Source organism: Engystomops pustulosus, chromosome 6, assembly GCF_040894005.1.
Source record: "Engystomops pustulosus chromosome 6, aEngPut4.maternal, whole genome shotgun sequence".
Classification (NCBI taxonomy): Eukaryota; Metazoa; Chordata; class Amphibia; order Anura; family Leptodactylidae; genus Engystomops; species Engystomops pustulosus.
Window position 1 is genome coordinate 59,640,995 of NC_092416.1, and position 21,164 is coordinate 59,662,158.

The 21,164-nt window shown below is 40.8% G+C and overlaps 2 protein-coding genes across 4 annotated transcripts in view; one reads left to right on the forward strand and one right to left on the reverse strand.

The window, feature by feature from the left end:
- NOL9 (nucleolar protein 9) overlaps positions 1-764 on the reverse strand; it is a 15,450-nt gene extending 14,686 nt beyond the window's left edge. The window contains exon 1 of the mRNA XM_072156262.1: positions 540-764. Coding sequence (XP_072012363.1) covers positions 540-764 — 225 coding nt within the window. The remainder of the gene's footprint in view (positions 1-539) is intronic.
- On the forward strand, positions 722-16,184 carry TAS1R1 (taste 1 receptor member 1). 3 transcript variants are annotated; one of them, XM_072156259.1, is made up of 7 exons: positions 722-811; positions 3,299-3,425; positions 5,365-5,668; positions 7,130-7,870; positions 12,158-12,367; positions 13,778-13,898; positions 14,351-16,184. In XM_072156259.1, exons 3-7 carry the CDS (start codon positions 5,396-5,398, stop codon positions 15,283-15,285), a joined length of 2,280 nt encoding a protein of 759 aa, XP_072012360.1. In that variant the 5' UTR covers positions 722-811; positions 3,299-3,425; positions 5,365-5,395; the 3' UTR covers positions 15,286-16,184. The 3 variants fall into 3 exon arrangements, with proteins under 3 accessions (XP_072012360.1, XP_072012362.1, XP_072012361.1); XM_072156260.1 differs by lacking the exon at positions 722-811 and adding an exon at positions 2,124-2,335; XM_072156261.1 differs by lacking the exon at positions 3,299-3,425 and having other exon boundaries at positions 723-811.
- Positions 16,185-21,164: the final 4,980 nt, after the last annotated feature.

Consider the following 21,164-nt stretch of genomic DNA (forward strand, 5'->3'; position numbering starts at 1 on the left):
ACGCACATCAGGGGCGTAACTACAGGGGTAGCAGCCACTATGGAGCCCGCAGAGTCAGGGGGCCCCGGCAACTGGAGTATTGAGTGTGTTTTGGGTATGTATATGCTGTATGTATGTGTTATATGTCATTGTAGGTACAATATGTGTGTATATGTGATGTGTATGTGATGCATGGGTGTATTTATGGAGTGTGTATGATGTATGTATGTGTATGTAAATGTGTGTTTACTTGAGTGTATAAATGTTATAGGACTGTAACCCACATATGTACAAATATATATTATTTTTTAAGGAGGAAAGGGCCCCATTCAGAAGTCTGCTATGGGGCCCTGTGTCTCCTAGTTACGCCCCTGACTACGAAATTCATTCAGACATTGGTCATTGTGTATCTGGGCTACAAGTGTATCCAAAACAAATGGCAAGACCCCCTGACCATGGCATGGAGACAATAAGTGGTCACTGCCAGTGACAGAACTGGTTTCGAGGCAAGCACAAGTGTCACCCGGCAGCTCTGCACTACCCGTAGTCGGCTCACTGACCTCCCTGGGCTGCAGCAGGATCACGCACACCCCTTCCTCCACCAGCAGCGCGCCACGCTCCCGGCTCTCCTCATGTGCGGTACCGGCGCGGGACTTGGCCGGCTCCGAGGCGGCTGCCAGCTTACATCGCTCGGCTAGAGCACTTTTATTCTTGGCGGATCCGCTCTTTCCCGGCCGGATCTTGTAGGAGGGCCCCGGGCGGGCGCTGGCCTGCCGCTGCTTCATACTATAGATTCACCCTGACCAGGAGAGCAGCGCTGCCTCAAGAACAGGTTTGAACAGCGCAGCACGGGGATTGTGGAAGGGACAACCACAGATTTCCCTGAGTGACAAGCAGTCTATTAGATTACTAAAACGGAACAAGGGCCAAAACCCAGGGACTGGGACTGTTCGTCCAGCGCGCTCTGACGTCTATAAGCTCCGCCCAGTAATGGGCAGATGAGCGGCGGATGTATAGAAGGGGCTGCACTGCGCAGCTGCGACGTGTATTTTGCCAATTTCCTGCATTTTCCCGATATAAAACCAGCGATAAATGTGTTCTTATTATGTGGCCGAGATTGTATTGTAGATCAGGTTTTATTAGAGCTCTAGTTTCCATGCAAATTTTTGCGACTTTTGCTGCTGCTGTTTTACAGAGTTCGCCATGTTCGGTTTTCCAGTGTTGTTCCTGATTTGTCATTAGTATCCAGATTTTGACGTATGAAAATGTTGCACTTTTGGCGCAAATCTCTTTAAAAAGTCGCAGAACACTCCAGCTCACTACTGGTGCCTTTCAAGGCAATCTGTGTCAAGCGTCACTTCAAGGGCTGGTGTTTAGGTTGTAACTAAAAGGTTATTAAAAAAAGTTACTAATAGAGCACTTATCAATTGCAGCTTTTTTATTCTTGTGTAGACCCTGGTCATTGATGTGTGTTATATATAAAACTGGTACAAGGTTATTGATTTGCACAATTGCTGTAAAATGTCATCCATCATAACTTGGCCCAAGCCAGGGGTTGCAGACCCTTTGTGTGAAAATGTAGCTCAATAATTTTACAATAACCTGGGGATTAGGTCATGCTCACTTAAATAGTCAGAAAATAAAAATTATACTCGGGGGATGATTAAGAGTGACAGGAACCATATGGGCTGTATTTATATTACAGCCCCTATAAGTCACTTCCTACACATGGCACTAAAATCAAGCTTCTTAGAGGACATCTACCACCAGGATGAAGGATTGTAAACCAAGCACATTGACATACTGGTGTGTGGCCCCTCTAGAAGGATCTGATCTTCATTTAGCTTCTTAGGACCTTGTTTTTACAAAAAAAAGGATAGATGTCAATGGAGCCTGGAGTCCCTAAGGATAATTTGCATAATTTTTAAAACTTTTTTTCCCTAAAATCCAGGTCCTAAAAAACTAGCAGAGCAGATCACTGCAGGAAGGTGCCATGTCTGGCAAACTCTGAGACAGCCCATGTGCCCCCAGAGAGAGGTCTCTGAGTGCCATCTCTGGCACCAGTGCCATAGGTTCACCACCACTGCCATAACCCATTGTGACAATGTGCTGGGATGACATCACAGTGCTTCGTTATGATAATCTCCCATTCTGACAACACAAAAGCCCATTATTACCATGCCCTCCTGAAACATCACAATGCACAATTGTATGAATACTCTATCTGATGTTCAGAAAGCTCAAGATATAGTACTATTAATCTTTAAATCAAAGAAAAGTTTACTCCAGCCTCCACAATATACTCCAAGAAGACTCTGGTTCAGCCTTGGCCGGCAGCTGTGACCAGACTACTAAGGTACATGTTTGGCGTCCCTGTGCTCTGCTTCAGTAACATCACCAGTTGCTGCGATGGGTTATATAGGACAAACTTTCCTACGCGTTTCTTAGAAGATCACCTTCCTTTGTCAGGGATCATGTTCTTCATCCTTTAGCCTCCCTTTATAGCTAGTGGATGAACCTTTTGCATGGCACCTTGTCTTTTGGGGAATACTTTAATAGTGAACATGATTTTTATGTCATGCAACACAAGTCACTGTATAGAAGATAAAACATTCCCAATTGTTCCTTGTGGGATTTTCTTATGTACCAGGTAGCCGTGGGGAAATGGCGCCAGTTTCATATGTGAGAAGTCTGGCCCATGTGCCGCCTGCACAACCATGGCCATATAAACTAAAATTACTACATTATAGGGATTTATGGTGCATCTAGATATTTATGGATTTATAGGGCACCTAAACGCCCAGGGTTCTACTAGTGTACATCAATTTCACATTGCTGCGAGGTCCAAAACTCGCTAAAATGTCCGGCCTCTAGGCCAGCTACTTCCATTTGAATATATGTTTCTCTCATCTTCTGGTCAATATTTTGACTTCTAAGATTTTGATCCCTTTGAAACTCCAGCAATCATTTACTTCGCACATATTTGGATACAATTTGCTGAACACTTAAAATTTCCCCTTTCATAATCCTCGGGATGATACAACAGCAGGAGACCCAGTCTACACATATACAAATCAGTCTGTATGCTGATACTGTGGGCGGGAATCCATCAGATGTATTTACACAGCAGCCATCACTCCCGGGAAGCAAATAACTCTATTAATAGATGACAATTCCTCTATTTACCTAACAAGAGCTTTCCTATATTGTCCTGTGCTGGAACTATTACTCCACCACAGTTCTGAGAACATTATGCGTATTACATCTCCAAGGTCTGACTGTGTCTTCATTTTAATTCTTCATTTCTACTTTGTAATAGGATGTAAGGAAACCAAGTATAAGACTGAATTTAGTGTTCCTGGAGATTATATCATAGGGGGATTATTCACTTATCACAAAGCTGATGCTTCTGTATTCTCCATACCTCTGATTGACAACTGTGATAGGTAAGATGGGGAGGGGGGCAAATATTTATTTTAAATGAAATGGGTTTTTATGTAACTACAGCATAATCCTTGTACAATACAATGTTCTGCAACTTTCCAATCTAATTTGTGCATCTTTCCCCTACCATAAAAGGTGGATCAAGAAGGGTTTCTCTAAGTGTATCCAGTCTAGATATCTGGCCTGCACCAACATTTTATAGAAAATTTCTATCAAAGCATGGCTTTGTGCAGATGCTGTATATTAAAGGGGCTGTGTAGGATATTATTTTGTTCTAACAACAAAAGTGTTTTTTCTTTTTTTTTCTTTATTCAATTTTCCCCATCTTTCAAGAGCCATACATTTTTAGTTTTGACAGACAATGAGGGCTTGTTTTTTTGTGGGTAGAATGCTAAACACATATTTCCATTATTCTGTATGTTATTCATTGTAGTAAAAATGACATGATTTTATTTTATGGGTTAGTAAAATTAAGGAAAAAATTAATTTAGATACTTAACATATTTTTTTTGTTAAATAAAAAGACTTTGTTAAGGCTTTTTCCTGCAAATGAAGCTGTAGTTTTTATTGGTCCTATTATAGGGTGCATATGAGTTTTCATTCAACTATTAAACCAGTTTATTTGGGGGTGGGAGCTGGGGTGACCATTTAAATTTATTTTATTTTTATTTATTTCAGTAATATTGTCAATTTTAACTAAAATTAAACTTCTGTATTGCAGTTTACTCTCAATGTACTATTGTATGTTTATATACTGCCTACTGCAGTGTTAATAGAACTGATACTGCAGTGTTAATAGAACTGATTGGTTTAAAGGTAGCATTCCCAATACAAATCAGCAGTTCAATGTCATAGTCTATTGAAACTATGGCATCTAAGTGATTAAACAGACACAATTGGTGTAATCAATAGCTTAATAGCGGGTATAGCTTAACTTATACCTGCTGCATATGGCATTGGCTCATGTCCTGATCAGTTTACATTATGTGTGGTTTGTATTGCTTTTTTAAATATTATTGAGAATAGTTCAGATGTGATTGTTATGTTTGATGGTTACCTCCTACGTTTGGTTGTAAACCCTGCAGTTATTAAATGCCTGGAATACATGGAAATTACAAAACTACTCGCATTAAAAAGGCACTGTATTTTTAATTTGAATAAATCAATAGTACAAGTAATAGATAGAAGCCAATTTAGAGGGGACGGGAAAAGAAGGAGGTGGTATTTGAAAAATGTATTTCCATATTTCCCTGAATCCCCTAGTGGAGCATCAATGGCTATAAGTCTCCACAAGCCTGCAAGGCGGCTTAAATTGGCAAAGATTCTGTAAGGAACACTCTTACTTCCCAACCCTAGTCAATAGTCTCTCACTCCACTGTTTCCAGACCCAACCACGTTGAAACAATGCTGTCTACAGTTCCTTCTGGAATAGCTGTACTGGTTTAGCTTTAATCCTACATCATGTCTTTAGACGTCCTGTATATCAGCAAAAGAGTAGCAAAAGGAGGCATAGTTTTCTTTTTCCCATCCTGTAAAATGTATTTGCATGTTTGAGAGAGACACAGATAGTTCTGCAGTTTTGGTGAGATCTGTGCTATGTTTACAGCTCCACTACTCTTATCTGGTGCTAATGCTTGATAACTGAGTGTCAGCGTACATATATATTTTTTTTCTCAATGGGAGAATAAAAGCAGGTAGTTTTTTCCTGAGTCGCTTAGACAGAACTGAGTGGAGAAAACTACTAAAGAACTGGAGAAAATAATCTGAAATAAAAATCAGTGTAAACTGACAGAAATACCTATTTATGACCTACAGCTATAAGTACTACTACTACTACTACTACATAAATGAATGTGTGTAAATCTGTGCTGCAGTGAAATAACAGCATATATATGATCTCATGGAATAGCCCTTAAAATTTTTGTCTTTGTGCTCTTACAGAACCTCATTTAATTCCCAAGGTTATCATTTGATGCAAGCAATGAGGCTGGCCATTGAAGAAATCAACAATTCCGGCTCACTGCTCCCCAATATCACACTGGGTTACGAGCTATACGATACCTGCTCTGATTCTGCCAACCTTTATGGGACGCTGAAAATCCTCTCCCAGAAAACAGCACCATATATAAAGATGAAAAACAACTTTACTGACTATGAAATGAAAACCATTGCACTAGTTGGACCTTCCAGCAGTAGTTTTGCTTTTGTTACAGCAAGTATCCTAGGCACATTTCTTGTACCACAAGTAAGTGTTTTCTTCAACAGTCAAGATGGGGGACGTAGGGGGAGATTTATCAATGATTCTATGCCAGTTTTTGTACGCAAGTGACTCGGGCAGCACAGCGGCTCAGTGGTTAGCACTACAGCCTTGCATCGCTGGGTTCAAGTCCCACCCAGGTCAACATCTGCAAAGAGTTTGTATGTTCTCTCCGTGTTTGCCTCCCACACTCCAAAACATACTGGTAGGTTGATTAGATTGTGAGCCCCAATGAGGACAGGGACTGATTTGGCAATCTCTGTGCAGCGCTGCGTAATCTGTGTGTGCTATATAAATAAAGTAATTATTATTATTTACTGCACCTCCACGCCACATGGGTGTAGAGGGGCACAGCCGCCGGTGGAGTGGGTACTTTTCAAAAACCTGCAAACTTTAATTTGCAGTTTTTTACGCAAAACTAAGCTGAGGGCATGGCCTCTATCGTGCAACGGCGTATGATTAATTTCCCCCTTAGTGTCTACTTTGAGTTGCTACGACAGAGCCTTCAATGTGTAGTGATTCTCTAACTTCCAATATCAGTGAGATAAATCTGAATACATTGGGGCACATTTACTTACCTGGTCCCTGTGCGCTCCCCGATCCGGAATGTCCGACGAGGATGAAGTCTGCCGGGATTCACTACCAGCGTCCATCCGATATCCTGCATCTGTCACTTCCCCGCTCAGGTCTGCCGGAGTTCACCTTCTTCTTCCCGGTACATGTAAGTGCTTGGCTTGCAATACAATTTTAAATGTTAAATCCTGCGCGTTGTTCAAATCCGTCGGTTCGTCTGTCGGCCCGCCCCCCGATTTGTATAAATCTTAAATAACTGTATATAACTGTAAATCTTATATAACAGTCTCAGTATTAGTTATCTATGCACTCACATAATGCCAACACAAGCTTGGTTTCTCAAACTTGACATTAATCAGCTATACACATGAGTTGAAGTTCCTCATACAGAATGAAATGGTGGTGCATATTCTCAATCTGAACCCCATTCATCTCTAATGGGTTTACAGGATAGGGAATACATGTCTATTGTGACCTCTAAGATCTCATCAGTGGGGTTCTTTGATCCTTTTGGAAAGAGACCTTTCAGCTCTTGTGCAGCGCATGAATATAATACAGGCTGTAACCTAGGATTAGAATTAAGTAATATAATGTGTGTACTTAGTGACTCCACCAGCAGAATAGTGAGTATAGCTCTGGAGTATATTAATGTATTACTGGATTAGTAATCTAATGTCCACAGTGACTCCAGAATAATAAATAATCAGTAGAATAAAAGTAATGCAATCCACAGTCCATCAGGAGAATAGTGAGTGCAGCTCTAAGGGTCTTAACTGAGGATCAGTACAAGTTAAGTAACATAATAAAATTTTGTGAATTTTATAAACAGCAACATAATGCATGTTTCACTTATCCTATTTCTTCCATATTTTGCAGATAAGCTACTCAGCCTCCAATGAATTGCTCAGCCGTAAGCAGATATACCCATCCTATTTCCGCACTATTCCTAGCGACAAACTGCAAGTGGAAGTCATTTTGAACCTGTTGCAGAGATTTAATTGGACATGGATAGCCATAGTAGGCAGTGATGACGACTATGGCAGACAGGGCTTGCAAGATTTGTACTCTCTGGCAACGAACAATGGCATCTGTGTAGCATACCAAGGGTTAATCCCTTACAGCACAGACAGAACGAGTGTGAAGAATATGATTGCTAACATAGTGCAGGCCCGGGTCAAACTAACTGTAGTTTTCTCTGTCTATTTCAATGCCAGGATATTTTTTGAAGAAGTGGTTAATGCCAATGTGACGGATTATGTCTGGATTGGCAGCGAAAGTTGGTCAACAGACTCGAAGATTGCTGGCCTGCCAAATATCAAAAGCATTGGGTCAATCCTTGGGGTAGCTGTGGGTCAGGTCTCCTTCCCCAAACTTGTAGACTTTGAGATCAATTATGTTAAATCAGTCAAAGCAACAAACTCAAGTTGTTATGGGTGCAATCAGATGTGTCAGGAATGCCAATCATTTACGCTGCAAAACATGTCCACTCCCAGCCAGTTTGCTATGTCGGCCTCTTTCAATGTGTATTCTGCTGTCTACGCCATAGCTAGCAGCTTACATGAATTACTGGATTGTAAATCTGGACAATGCAGAAATGAGACTGTTTATCCTTGGCAGGTAAGTGTGTATTAATAACCATCTCTCCACCGAGACCGCCTGCACAGATGAAGTGAAGTTTCACAAAACATTACCAGACGGCCAACATCGGCCTCATGCGAATGCTATGCGAGAAATGGAAGCTTAGACAGCTTCTCTTAACCTCTCGGTGACCAGGCTTGAAAAGACCTCAACAACCAGACACCTTTAACGTTTTTGTGCTTGAGTTGGTTTGAAAGACTAAAAATTCTCAATTTGCTGGGTTAACATTTGGGACTGTTTTTTTTTGTGACACATGAGGTAATTAATAATTTAAAAACGTTATATTACTTGCAAATCGCTGCTATCTTCTGTTCTCAGCTGTTTCGGGCAGTGAGGCACGTGACCGGCTTTAGCAATATACAATAGCTTCAAGTGACTTCTTTTTATGACGTATGACTTGCCCATTTTGTACCTTCCGGACAGGGCCAAATTTTTTCAAATCTGACATGTCACTATAAGTGGTTAAAACTTCTGAACACTGTAACATATCTAAGTGATTTAGAGACTGTTTTCTAGTGACACATTGGGACACATTTACTTACCTGTGCGCTAGAGTTCACCAAAAGCGCATTGTCCGACGATAATGCACTGTGCCTTGATTGACTAAGATTGTGTGCCCGATATCCTGCATGTGTTGCCTCCCCGCTCAGGTCTGAGTTCACCATCTTTTAAGTGGTGCATGTAAGTGCTTGGGCTTGCAACACAATTTGGAAGTTATATCCCGCATTCAGTCCGAATCAGTGTCGCATGGAATCCAGCGCAGCTGCTCCAAAAAACCAATTGCGTGTGACACAATACCAGCGCAGATGCCAGTTAAATACCTGTCCAAGCTGTGTAATCCCCAAAAAAAGGAGAACAGTTAGACAAAAGTGAGCAGTGTGACCCTTAGTAAATGAGCCCCATTGTACTTCATGTTAGTTTAAAAATTTGAGTGATAAGTTTTGCTTTTAATTCTGAATAAAACCCAGAAGTTTTCAGCTTTCCACGCAGATAGGCAGACCACCCAAATAACTTGATAACTATAATTTCCCTAATGTCTGCTTAATGCACGGGTTTTTTATGCATCCTCTCATTTTTGTAAGATGGCTTAGAACTTTAGGTGCGATTTTTCACGCTTGCAAAGATGCAAGTTTTGAGGGTTCTGCTTCTGTTTCAAGTGACTTTGAGAGACCTAAATATTAGTAAAACCCATAAATTAACCCATTATAGAAACTAAACCCCTCAACCTTTGTAAAACAACTTTTATGGAATGTGTTAACCCTTTAAGTGTTTCAATACAGTGGTGCAATTTTGCAATTGTCATTTTTTCTTGTCTAAATTAATGTATTTTTCAAAAAGGGATGTGTGTGCCAGTACCCCATATGTCAGTGATGGCAAACCTTTTGGAGACAGAATGCCCCAACTGCAACCAAAACCCACTTATTTACCGTGAACTGCCAACAAGGCATTTTAAGCAGTAACTTATTGCTACCTGTTCTTCCACATCTTCCAATCGTATCAGCCCCCTGAGGCCATCAGTACAGTTAAATGAAGGAAGGCAAATTCAGACTATCATTGTAGCTTCTCTCTCCGGGATCTCTCTGTAGGAAAGAATGGTGGGGCCAGCAGGATGAACTCCAAAGATAATGCAGTTTTGTCAACACCAAAAAGCCAATGAAGTGTCGCTTAAGTTGCCTGGAACTGCAGGAAGATTTGGTCCTATTTGGTGAACTCTGTCCTGGGGCGATGGTCTGAGTGCCCACAGAAATGGCTCCCGTGCCATAGGTTCGCCACCACTGCCATATATTATGGTAACCTTCTTTGTGGGCACACGGCAGAGCATTGAAGAGAAGGAGCAACATTCAGAGTCAATTTTCTTTGTCACACTGTACAGGCCATTAAATTAGCATTTTTTTGGTAGTGTGGACATATTAGGGTTTATTTTTTTCTCGAAGAGATGCACTTTACATATATTTCAATTTAGGGCACCTTTATGTTATTAATTTATTAACTCTTTCTGGGTAGAGGAAAAAAAAATAATCGATTTTTGTTTTGGGCTTTTAGCATATTTTTGAGCGCCATTCACCATGCCATAAAAATAATATGTTATATGCATTCTATCAGTCCCTACTATTATAGCCTACTACTATACTACTATAGACTACTATTATATAATGATACCTCATTTATATACCGTAGTTTACTTGTATTCTCCCAATTATACTGAATAAAAACCTAAATTGAGAAAATCTAATTTGTTTTAGCATTGCTGTTTTACTGAGGTATAACTTCTGTTTTTTCAGTTGACAGAGTTGGTTGAAGGCCTAACTTTTGCAAGAAGAGTTGTTCTATTCAGTTGTATCATTATGGACCACATAATTTTTCTTGATCACTTTTTGGAACAATTTTTTGTGAAGGGATTTGATGAAAAAAATATTGTTCACTATGTAGGTCAAATTATGGTTCAGATTTATGGTACAAATTATGACAGGCGTGGCAATACCAAATATGTGATTTTTTATGTGTTGTTTTATACTTGATTACATGTGCATATTGAAGGGAAGTGTTTTAGGGATTTAAACTTTATTTTTTATTTATTTAAAATATTTTTCACATTTTTAAAAATGTTCTCACACATACTCAATAGGTTACAGTATGTGTGAACAGCAGTGTTCTCCAAGCTTTTTGGGGACTAGCTGCACCCAAAAATATTTTTCAGTGGCCGGGCCGGGTAACCCTCCATGGTCCCTGGAAAAAAAATGATGTGTCCATATCTAACCCCAGCCCATATAATGTCCTGTTTCTTGAAGCCCCTGGTCGAAAATGCCCCCTTTTTTGTAGGTACCTAATTTTATCACAAAAAACTGGGAAAACTTAGCCTTGAGTATAAGCCCAGGGTGGGAAATACACCCGCTACTCTTTAATAAACTGTCCAGCAGCCTCCCCTCACTAATGAAATGTCTGCAGCAGCCTCCCTTATTAATAAAATGTCTGCAGCAGCCTCCCCGCCATTAATAAAATGTAAACAGCAAAGCCTCCCAATGAAATGTCCGCAGCATTTCGCTCCCCATGCAATTCCCTCAATGAATGCTCCCCATTCATAAAATGCTCCCAGCAATTCTCTCCGCCCTATAAATTGCCACCAACAGTGCTCTCCACCCCATAAAATTCCCCCAGCAGTGCTTCCCCATTAATGAAATGCAGTGCTCCCCCCAATAAAATGCCCCCCAGCAATGCTCTAAACCCAATAAAATGTCCACATCAGAGACCCTCTTAAATGCCCCCAACAGTGCTCCCCAGCTGAGCCCCTCAGTGCAATGCCCCCTCAGTGCAATGCCCCCTCAGCAGTGCTCTTCCCCAAAAATGTCCCCAGCAGTGCTCCCCCATAAAATGTCCCCAGCCATGTTCCTCCATTAATGAAATGCCCCAGCAGTGCTCCCCACACCACAAAATGTCCCCAGCTGTGCTCCCTGAATTAATGAAATGTCCCCAGCAGTGCTCCCAACTCCTTAAAATGCCCCCATCAGTGCTCCGCTCATAAAATCTCCCCAGCAGTCCCCCCCCAATTAAATGTCACATCAGAGCCCCCCCATCAAATGTTTCCAGCAGTGCTCCACCTTCCCCCCCATGAAAATAATATAGTCAACACTTGCCTCCTGCACTCTGCTTTACCCTGTGAATCCAACTTCTTCTATCCTCAGCTTCCCAGCAGTGCGGGCAGGAGCATGTCTATGCTCTCTGTCTGCGTGCACCGGCTATGACGCGGCTTTATTGCCGGCTGATGACATCATAGCGGATGCGTGCAGGGAGAGTGGATAGACCTGCCTTTGCCTGCGCTGCCAGGAAGCAGAGGATAGAAGAAGCCAGAGCCACAAGGTGAAGAGAAGCGTCGGAGGTAAGAACCCTTTTTTTTTTTTAAGCTTTTGGCCGCGGCAGGGCCCAGTCTTGGGCTGCAGCCCAACTGTTGAAGACCTCTGGCGTACCAACATTGGACAACTTCGGGGCACTCCCCGGACCATGGCTGCCACAGACTGGATCGGATCCCCTCGGCTTTGCTTGTGAGCTAGTGCCAGAAACATGACGTAATAATAATGCACGAGTTGGCAAGTACTACTGTATTACTACACATGCAGTACTATTATGTCAAGCATGGGGAAGGAGTTAATGTAAAAAAAAGACATTTCCATGTTGTACAGATTATTATGGACACCTCTTGTTGTAAGTTGCACAATCGATCAATACTCCATTTACAGAAAGGGCAGATATCTCTTTGTTTTTATTTACTAGCTCTTGGAATATGTGAAGAAGGTGAATTTTACTCTCTACAACCAGTCCATCTATTTTGACAGCAATGGGGACCCAGCCACTGGGTATGACATAGTGATGTGGTCTTGGAGCGATGTTACACCAACCTTCAAAGTCATTGGTTCCTACAGTAAAATTGCAGGAAGACTTCAGCTGAATAAGGATCTTAAATGGTACTCCAAAGATAATTCTGTAAGTACAACGGTATGCTGTCAGGAGCCAACAGGGTTTGTCCTGTTAGGTTGGACACTTTTCCTTATGTTTTTTGTAATGTGTATGTAAGTGTGGGGGGCAGAATATTTACCTATAAACATTTTACCTCATCAGCCGGACATCCCTGACCATAAGATGGTTGCTTATGGAGGGTCATGTGATCTCTAGATGTCCAAGAGCAATCACCCTTCCAAGACCTTGATTTTATATTCCTGAATACTGTCGTAACGTCCTGGCATAATGGTTGTTCATGGAGAGTTAGAAATCACATGACCCTCCATCTGTAGCCATTTTAAGGACATGAATGTCAGTCCTATGAGGTAAAAGACAGAAGGTTTCACTTCACGTGTTAAGAAAGCAGTGCAGAACTATTAATAGATGTATATTGGTAAGTAAGCTGCCCACACTTATACACATATTTCACCAATATAAGGAAAAGTGGCCAACTCCTGCAATGTAATTTCAACCTTTTCCACTAATAAATTTTGTAGTGGGCAACTTCTTGTAACACAATAGAACCTGATTTCAAAACATGGCTCATTCATCCTCTGGGACCATGTAGTAGTTAAGCTTTAGCTCAGGCTGTTTGAATCAGAAGCACTATTTGGTGGTAAAGATCCGAAGGAGTAACTGTAGGTCCATAGATGAAGAACAGGCTGTATATGCCACTGTATATTGCCATATTGCAAATAAAATCAAGAACCTTATTTAATCAAGAAACAGGAGTAGAAACAGGGTAAAATTCACTTCTTTCTTTGCTTTCATAAAACTGGTTGTAACATCTGTCCCTGAAGAGAAGTACGGTATGATGTGCTGCTGATTGTATTTAGTACCTAGTTTGCATTCTGTGAAGGCTGCCTTATTCTACTCCTGGCTTCATAATTGACTTCCACCACACTTCCCTGTCTCCTGTTGACTATGTTCTGGACTGAAGCTTTGATGGATAGATGCCTCCTCCACTCACATTCCTCCCCTGCTAGTCTGGAAGTCAGGGAACCAGTCTAATCATCTTCTGGACCGGGACTCATGCCTGTCCTATTCCAGTCCTATTTGCAGCCTTTCTGGTGCATTTTCTGGACTTCTGTATTTTGGTTTCTTTGACCTATTGCGTTGCCTTGCGATTCTATACTGCCTTGTTCTCTTGGTTTTGACCTGTATCTGTATGTCCATTCTTCTGTTTTTGTCTTTTCCTTTTTAAATCTGTGTATTTTAAATCCGGTGCAGGTAGTGTTGACCAGTTGTCACTTACAATTTTGGGTATGATGGGCAATTAGATAGGGCCAGTTTTAGGGCTGTGGAGTAATGTGGGGCATGAGTGCAATTTAAGCCATAAAGTAACTAAAGTATTTTATCATATTCCTTGACCATTTTTCTTGTTTTTGACTGTAGGTTCCTGAATCAATTTGCTCCAAAGAATGTTCAAAAGGAGAACGAAGAGTACAGACAGGATCTCATTCTTGCTGTTTTGACTGTATTACCTGCCCTAAAATGACTTTTGTAAACATCAGTGGTGAGATGTGGATTTATTTGGACAATTTTCACCCCCATTAAATAGGTTCTATAATGTATGTTTCTAAATCAGCAAGATACAGAACGTATAACCTTTTTTTTTGACATGGACAGATAGTATTTATGGACCTTACAACAAATATGTAGATGCTCAAAAAGCTAGTCAAGCAGTGAGCAACTTTCTCCCCCTTAAGTCACAACTTTCATACAAGACCACCGCAAAAAGACATTGGCCAAGATATATTAAGGTGCTTTCATTAATCCTGAAACACATGTATAACGCTATAATTTTTTTTTTTATATGCCAGTTGCACAGGAGTGTTTGATTTTCTTTAATGCATTATTGGCTGATAAGATATATGCAAGAAATAGTGGCTTGGCTTATCTTGTGGCTTTGCTTATATTAAGTGCCTCTTTACCATCAGCGTGATTCCAGTAATTTATCTCTTACAGATCTTTACACCTGCCAGCCATGTGGATTTCATCAGTGGTCTCCCATGAAGAGTGACATCTGCTACAGCAGAAGCATAGAATATCTTTCATGGACTGATCCGTTGTCAGTTGTGCTTCTATCAATAGTTACTTTGTTGCTGATACTAATTGCAGCCATCTCTATAATATTCCTTCTGAATCTTAATACCCCAGTAGTGAAGTCAGCCGGAGGGAAGATGTGTTTGCTAATGTTGTGTGCCCTGGCATGCTCCTGCTGTACAGTGTATTGTTATTTTGGTAGGCCTGGGGTGGTGACATGTATGGTGAGACAACCAGTCTTCTCTATTAGCTTCACCATTTGTTTTTCCTGCATCGTAGTCCATGCATTCCAGATCGTCTGCATTTTCAAAATGGCCACCCACATGCCCAAAGTGTATGACATGTGGGTGAAGAGGAACGGCTCAGATATTTTTATTGTGGTCAGTTCCTTAGGACAAGTCCTTATCTGTGTCATCTGGATTGTACTAAAGCAGCCTTCACCCATTGAAGACTATGACACGTTCCCTGAGCAGATCATACTGAAGTGTTCAGAGACGACCTCTGTGGGCTTTGTGGCTCAGATCGTTTATATCGGGCTTCTCAGTATGTTGTGCTTTGCTTTCTGCTACATGGGTAAAGATTTACCAGACAATTACAATGAGGCAAAATGTATCTCCTTTAGTTTATTGGTCTATTTCTTCTCATGGATCGCATTCTTCACCACTTACATCATCTACCAGGGAAAGTACATAGCGGCCGTCAATGTTGCTGCAATATTAGTCAGTGTGATGGGGATTCTTATAGGTTACTTTACTCCTAAATTTTATGTAATCCTCTTTAGACCTGAACTCAACACCACTGAACATTTCCAGACGGCCATCCAGAACTACACCAAGAAACAGTCTGCAGCTGACTAAGAACACTTCTATTTTTCCCCTTTTGTGTATTACATATACTGTATACCGAGTCAGGTCGATAGGGAGCTCAAAGGATCCTATCTATGCATAACATCATCTGGTTGTCACTATTGACATGAATTTAGTATACACTGCTCTCCTGGCAAATAAGTATACAATGGCCACTTATTCTTTATGTACCTGGAATAAGTCATTAGAAGGGATCACAATCCTCTAAGTGGAATGGGTCCTTGCTAAAGTGGTAATGAAGTAATACTCTTGTTTGTAAGGCTAATTTGTGTAATTTGCAACACCTTTTTTGTAGAAACCAGGGCATAAGAAGCTAAAAGAGGGGCAGATCCTGCCAGAGGGGGCACACACCAGTATGTCGGTGTGCTTGGTTTAAAACACCGGTGGTAGATGTAATTTAATCTTTACTGGTCTCTTCTTTCAGACTCCTTACATAGATGTAAAATTACTACGGTCCTTTTAAATAGGTTTTTTTCAACAAATTTCATATCCATTTTTATACCAATCTAAAAAGCAGCAGATTCCCATGGTACTTGATGAAATTAGTTGTCCAGCAAAGAAATATAGTTATGAGAAAAAGAAAATAAACCCTATTTGAATTCTATGTCTATGTTTACATATCAAAGGTCTTTACATATAAAAGGTCTTAAAATCTCAATTAATCCTGATTGATCATCAGCAAGTATGACCAGCTTTCTAAACGTAGAGGCTTTGCAGAATGATGATGGTTTGTAGCATTCAGGCTTACATTAACATAATTCCAAAAAGGAAAGACATCAACAATAATCACAACAAGGCACAATGTTCTTTGGACAGATGACAAAAAAGTAAAAATGTTTGTAAAAAATGCATCCGATACATGGTAGAATGGGGGAAAAGTGAGGTGAATATTTCTTATAACCTGCCTAAGCCATTTATTAAAAATATTTTACTTGCAGAACAACCTACAGTTTATGATTTGTCACTCCACATAGTAGACATTTTGATATTATCTAATGTCCTCCATATCTGTTGGTTACCTGGCCCAGTATTATATATAAAATGAGGAAGGAATTTAGGGGAAACAATTCTATACAGCATAACCATCAATGTTATTTAAGTGTAAAAAGGCATCTAGACCCTTTTTGAAGCTCTCTGCTGTCCCTGCTGCGACCAGCGCCTGAGGCAGGCTATTCCACAGATTGACAGTTCTCATAGTAAAAAAGCCCTGTCGCCTCTGGTGATTTGACCTTGTTTTCTCCAGATGGAGACAGTGCCCCCTCGTCTTTTGATTTGATTTAATCTGGAACAACTTTCCACCATATTTTTTGTATGGACCATTCATATATTTAAATAAATTAATCATGTCCCCTCATAGTCGTCTCTTTTCCAGACTAAATAAATTTAGTTGTTTTAATCTTTCCTCATAAATGAGACCCTCCATACCCCTTATTATTTTGTGGCTCTTTGTTGAACCCTCTCCAGCTCCAGGGCATCCTTTTTATGGACCGGAGCCCAGAACTGGACAGCATACTCCAGGTGAGGTGTTGAACCAATGCCTTGTACAGTTGTAATATTACATCCATATCCGGAGAGTCCATACCACTTTTGATACACGACAAGATCTTATTGGCTTTAGAGGCAGCTGATTGACATTGTATGCTGTTATTTAATGTATGATTTACTAGTATGCCATGGTCCTTCTCAAGAAGGGACTCTCCAAAATTTACTCCCCCAAGGACATATGTTGCCTGTGGATTATTAGCCCTCAGGTGTATAACCTTACATTTATCCACATTGAACCTCATTTGCCAAGTGGATGACCAAACACACAATAGACTGTATTACACTACACAGCTTGGCTTCATCTGCTATTTATTTTTACCTCTATATCATTAAAAAATATGTTAAATAGTATCGGGCCAAGCACAGAACCCTTGGGTACACCACTTATAACTGGTGACCATTCTGAGTAAAAACCATTGACCACAACTCTCTGGATACGATCCTTCAGCCAGTTTTCAATCCAATTGCAAATGGTTCCTGCCAAACCACTAGACGTTATTTTAACAATCAGGCGTCTATGATGGACAGTGTCAAATGCCTTTTCAAAGTCCAAGAACACAATATCTACAGCAGCTCCTTTATCCAGGCATTCTTCATAGAAGCAGATCAGGTTAGCCTGACAACTTCTATCCTTAGTAAACCCATGCTGGCTGTCACATATTACACTATGTGATGTCACATACTCCAGTATATAGTCTTTTACTAACCCATTCCAATATTTTCCCCACAATGTCAGTTAAGCTTACAGGCCTGTAATTGCCTGCTGAAGTTCTAGAGCCTCTTTTAAAATTTGGCACCACACTTGCCTTGGGCCAGTCACTTGGCACCACATCAGACATTAGTAGATAGCAATTTAAAAAACCTTCTAGGAGTTCCATATTCGTTGCATAGACACCCTATTTTAGTTATATTTACCGTTTACAGGTTATGAAATACTTACATTGGATCTTATGTTGAGTTATTGGGCTGTTACCTTTCATTGATCCACACGAGTTACCCAGACAACAAAACAATATAATGAAACAGGAGACATTGTACCACACTAGTTATCAACACAGTAAGTCATTATTAGAGTTATTTATTAGATATCTGATTAGACAAGCTCCTGTAACAAAGATGTTAGAGAGATTACAGTGGAGCTTCCCTGACTCAAAACATATGGTATAAAGAGAAGGATAATGACGCTTCACATCAGGCATTGATTCTGCCTGTAGATGGACTGCTGAGCCATTATTGGATTGATAACAGAGCACAGATGAAGATATTTCATCAATCAATGGTGAATAATGGAGCTCTGTGTATCCGCACTTGATGTTGGCCACGTCTTTGGGGCCAGGGCAAGATATATCAAAAGGCATCGGCCGTGTGATACATATCCGTCGAATTGTTGAGAATTGTTCTATGCTGAATTATGAGAACAATTGCTTAGTTCTTTGACAGGTCCCACCTGGCATAGAAGTACGTTATAAGTAATTAATAATGTACAACTGTATAGTACCTGCAGTATAATATTGGTGTGGACTTACAGGCACCTGTTTCTTTTCTTTACCTTCCTGAATTTAAATGCGGCAAAAAAACAATTTGCATTTTCCTGTTGTGAAATTGTTTGCTGAGGGGTTGCTTAGTTAAACAGGAAGCGTGATCAACCACAAGTATAGAGGTATTATAACCTGGGCTTTCAAGCTATATTGTATTCAAGCTATAAGAATATGAGGGTTATGGAAGTGTCCTATGGTTATGTTCCTGCTGCTTTCATTGCAGGGCTGAGACAAATGCTCAAGAAAGGGGTTTTCCTCATAAATATCTGTTAAGTGTTACATGGGCCATAATTCCTTTTGTCCACTCTGCCCCTACACTTTCTGAATGTAACTGAATGCAACTGTCCACCTACCTCCATCTTTATATATTTCTGTTTACCTCCAAAAACTGAATTTCTACCCTTTAGCAATAAAATAAAATAATAATAAAATACCCCTGTCCCTTTTGTTCTTTCTTTGCTCATTGACAGCCTCTACAAGTCCAGCTGAAAGAAATTGGTATTAGTGCAAGATAAGTAATATAGAGGCTGTCACCTCTCTTGCTTATGTGTGTTCAGGAGGTAAGTGTGATTCCAGTTAAGGGGCTAGAACTATTGCAGTATATGGTTTTTTTTTTACATAGGATTCATTACAATGAAGGAAAAAAAAAACAAAAAGTGTACTGACCTTCCGATGCCCTCCGGCTGGCTACCTGTCCCCGTGCGGCCAGTCAGGCATTATATTGGGGTCAGGGGCTGCAGGTTATATATTGGGGGGGGGGGCGCAGACTATATACTAGGGGCCAGGGACTGGCAGGCTATATACTAGAGGGGGCTGGCAGGCTATATACCAGAGGGGGCTAGCTGGCTGTATACTACAGGGGGCTGGCTATTTACTAAAGGGGCTGGCAGGCTATACACTACATGGGCTGGTAGGCTATATACTACAGAGGTCTGGCAGGCTATATACTACAGGAGCTGGCAGGCTGTATACTACAGGGGCTGGCTAAGTATATAGCCAGGGGGCTGGCTGGATATATACTTAAGGGGCAGGCTATATATTACAGGGGCTGTGACCAATGCATTTCCCACCCTCGACCTATACTTCAGTCAACAGGTTTTTCCATTTTTGCGTTAAAATTAGGGGTCTCTGCATATATACGGTACTTTGTAATTTGATGTTATTAAAAAAAATAAAGAGTTTCACAGATATATTCATAACTTGTCTCCATTATTCCTTCTTATGTATCATTTGGTTGTTCCTGGAAACGACCATAAAATCATCCAGATTAGGGTCGCGCAGGTCCGATAGTATCACATGAATACTATATATAAATACTCCTGCCTATGGAGTTCCGTTGCATCAGCTGTTCTTTACTGCAGTGCTCCAATGTCTCTACATTATTCTATTCTGCAGCACCCTCTTTCCTCATCAGTAGCCCCAAACCATTCATCATTGGTTATTACCTCCCAGTAATGCAGTATCCCGTCCACTTGTGAGCTGTATGTGTGTGCCGGCTCTGCTACATCAGAGGCTTCTTAGGGAGTCTCCGCGACAGACATTGTTGAGAGGCAGCCCTACCTGGTCCATGTCATGGGCTTCTGATTTTGAAAGAGCCCGGTCTGTTTCTGGGAAGGAGTGGGAGTCTGCCCCACACACTGTAGTATTTTTGATGGAGGGACATATTTTTCTATTAGCGCTATATATTTACTACTGATAGGTCTTATTGAGGATGTTGCCCTTTGGGATTTCATTCTTATGATTTTTTTAATTGAGGGGAGGATTTAATTTTCCTATAAGGCTTTGCCCTGAATGTTCCACATTTTTCTACAGTGTTACAGGGGAGGAGGTTGGCACCTTGGGCACTAAAAAACCTTGTCCTGGCCCTGCTGGAACCACTAAGTAACACACTATTGACCTTCTATAAAAGCCTCCCTGGACGTGTGCTCAGACCACTGCTAGCAGGTGGCAGGTCCTGGGCTGAAACAGAAGAATGCTGCCGACTGCTAGCAGCACTTAAATAGTACTATGTGCCTTTGCAGTTAAAAACATTTGGTTTAGCGTCCACTCAGATGTGTTTGCCCCTTCTGTGCTAAAATCCAAGTTACACCACTGATACAGACACTGTGACTGTGGTAATTTTCTAATATTTTTATCCATGGCCTTCTTCCTTCTAAAATCAACTTCTAAAATGATGCTTATGAGCAAGAAGGGCTACCTTAGTACCTCTGTGAGCTGGATTTACAGGCTTTTACACTGTCTTACTCTCCCTCTGCTCCCGGAGCACTTGTGCAGAGAGCACTTCCTATAGATAAATATAGATTTAAAGGGGTTTGCCCACAAAATAAAGTTATCAAATTTCAATCCCCTAGTGATGTTTACACAATAAAGATTTTTAACCCCTTACTTTACAATTTTATTCAGTTTTATTGCTGTTTTAGGTCCTATCACTCACTGATGGTCAGTGTAAGATCCAAAAGTGTGGGTGGTGACTCTAAGCAGACAATTCATCATTCCTCTGTGCTATGAGATGACGTGTGCTGACAATGTGGTTAGATTATCAGGGTCCACAGTTTATATACACTTTCATTTATATCTGACACATAGAAAGAGAGATAAGACAGATCTGAGATGAGGATGAGATGATGAGATCCATGAGATCCATATTACACACAATGACACAGTCAGCCATGCTACATCTCTGCTCGCACACCCTTACATCATATCTTATGTGCCTCCTGGATAAAGACCTTATCTGCCTGTAGCTTGTAGTTCTCCTCTCACTGCAGCTGCTGTTTGCAGGCAGGA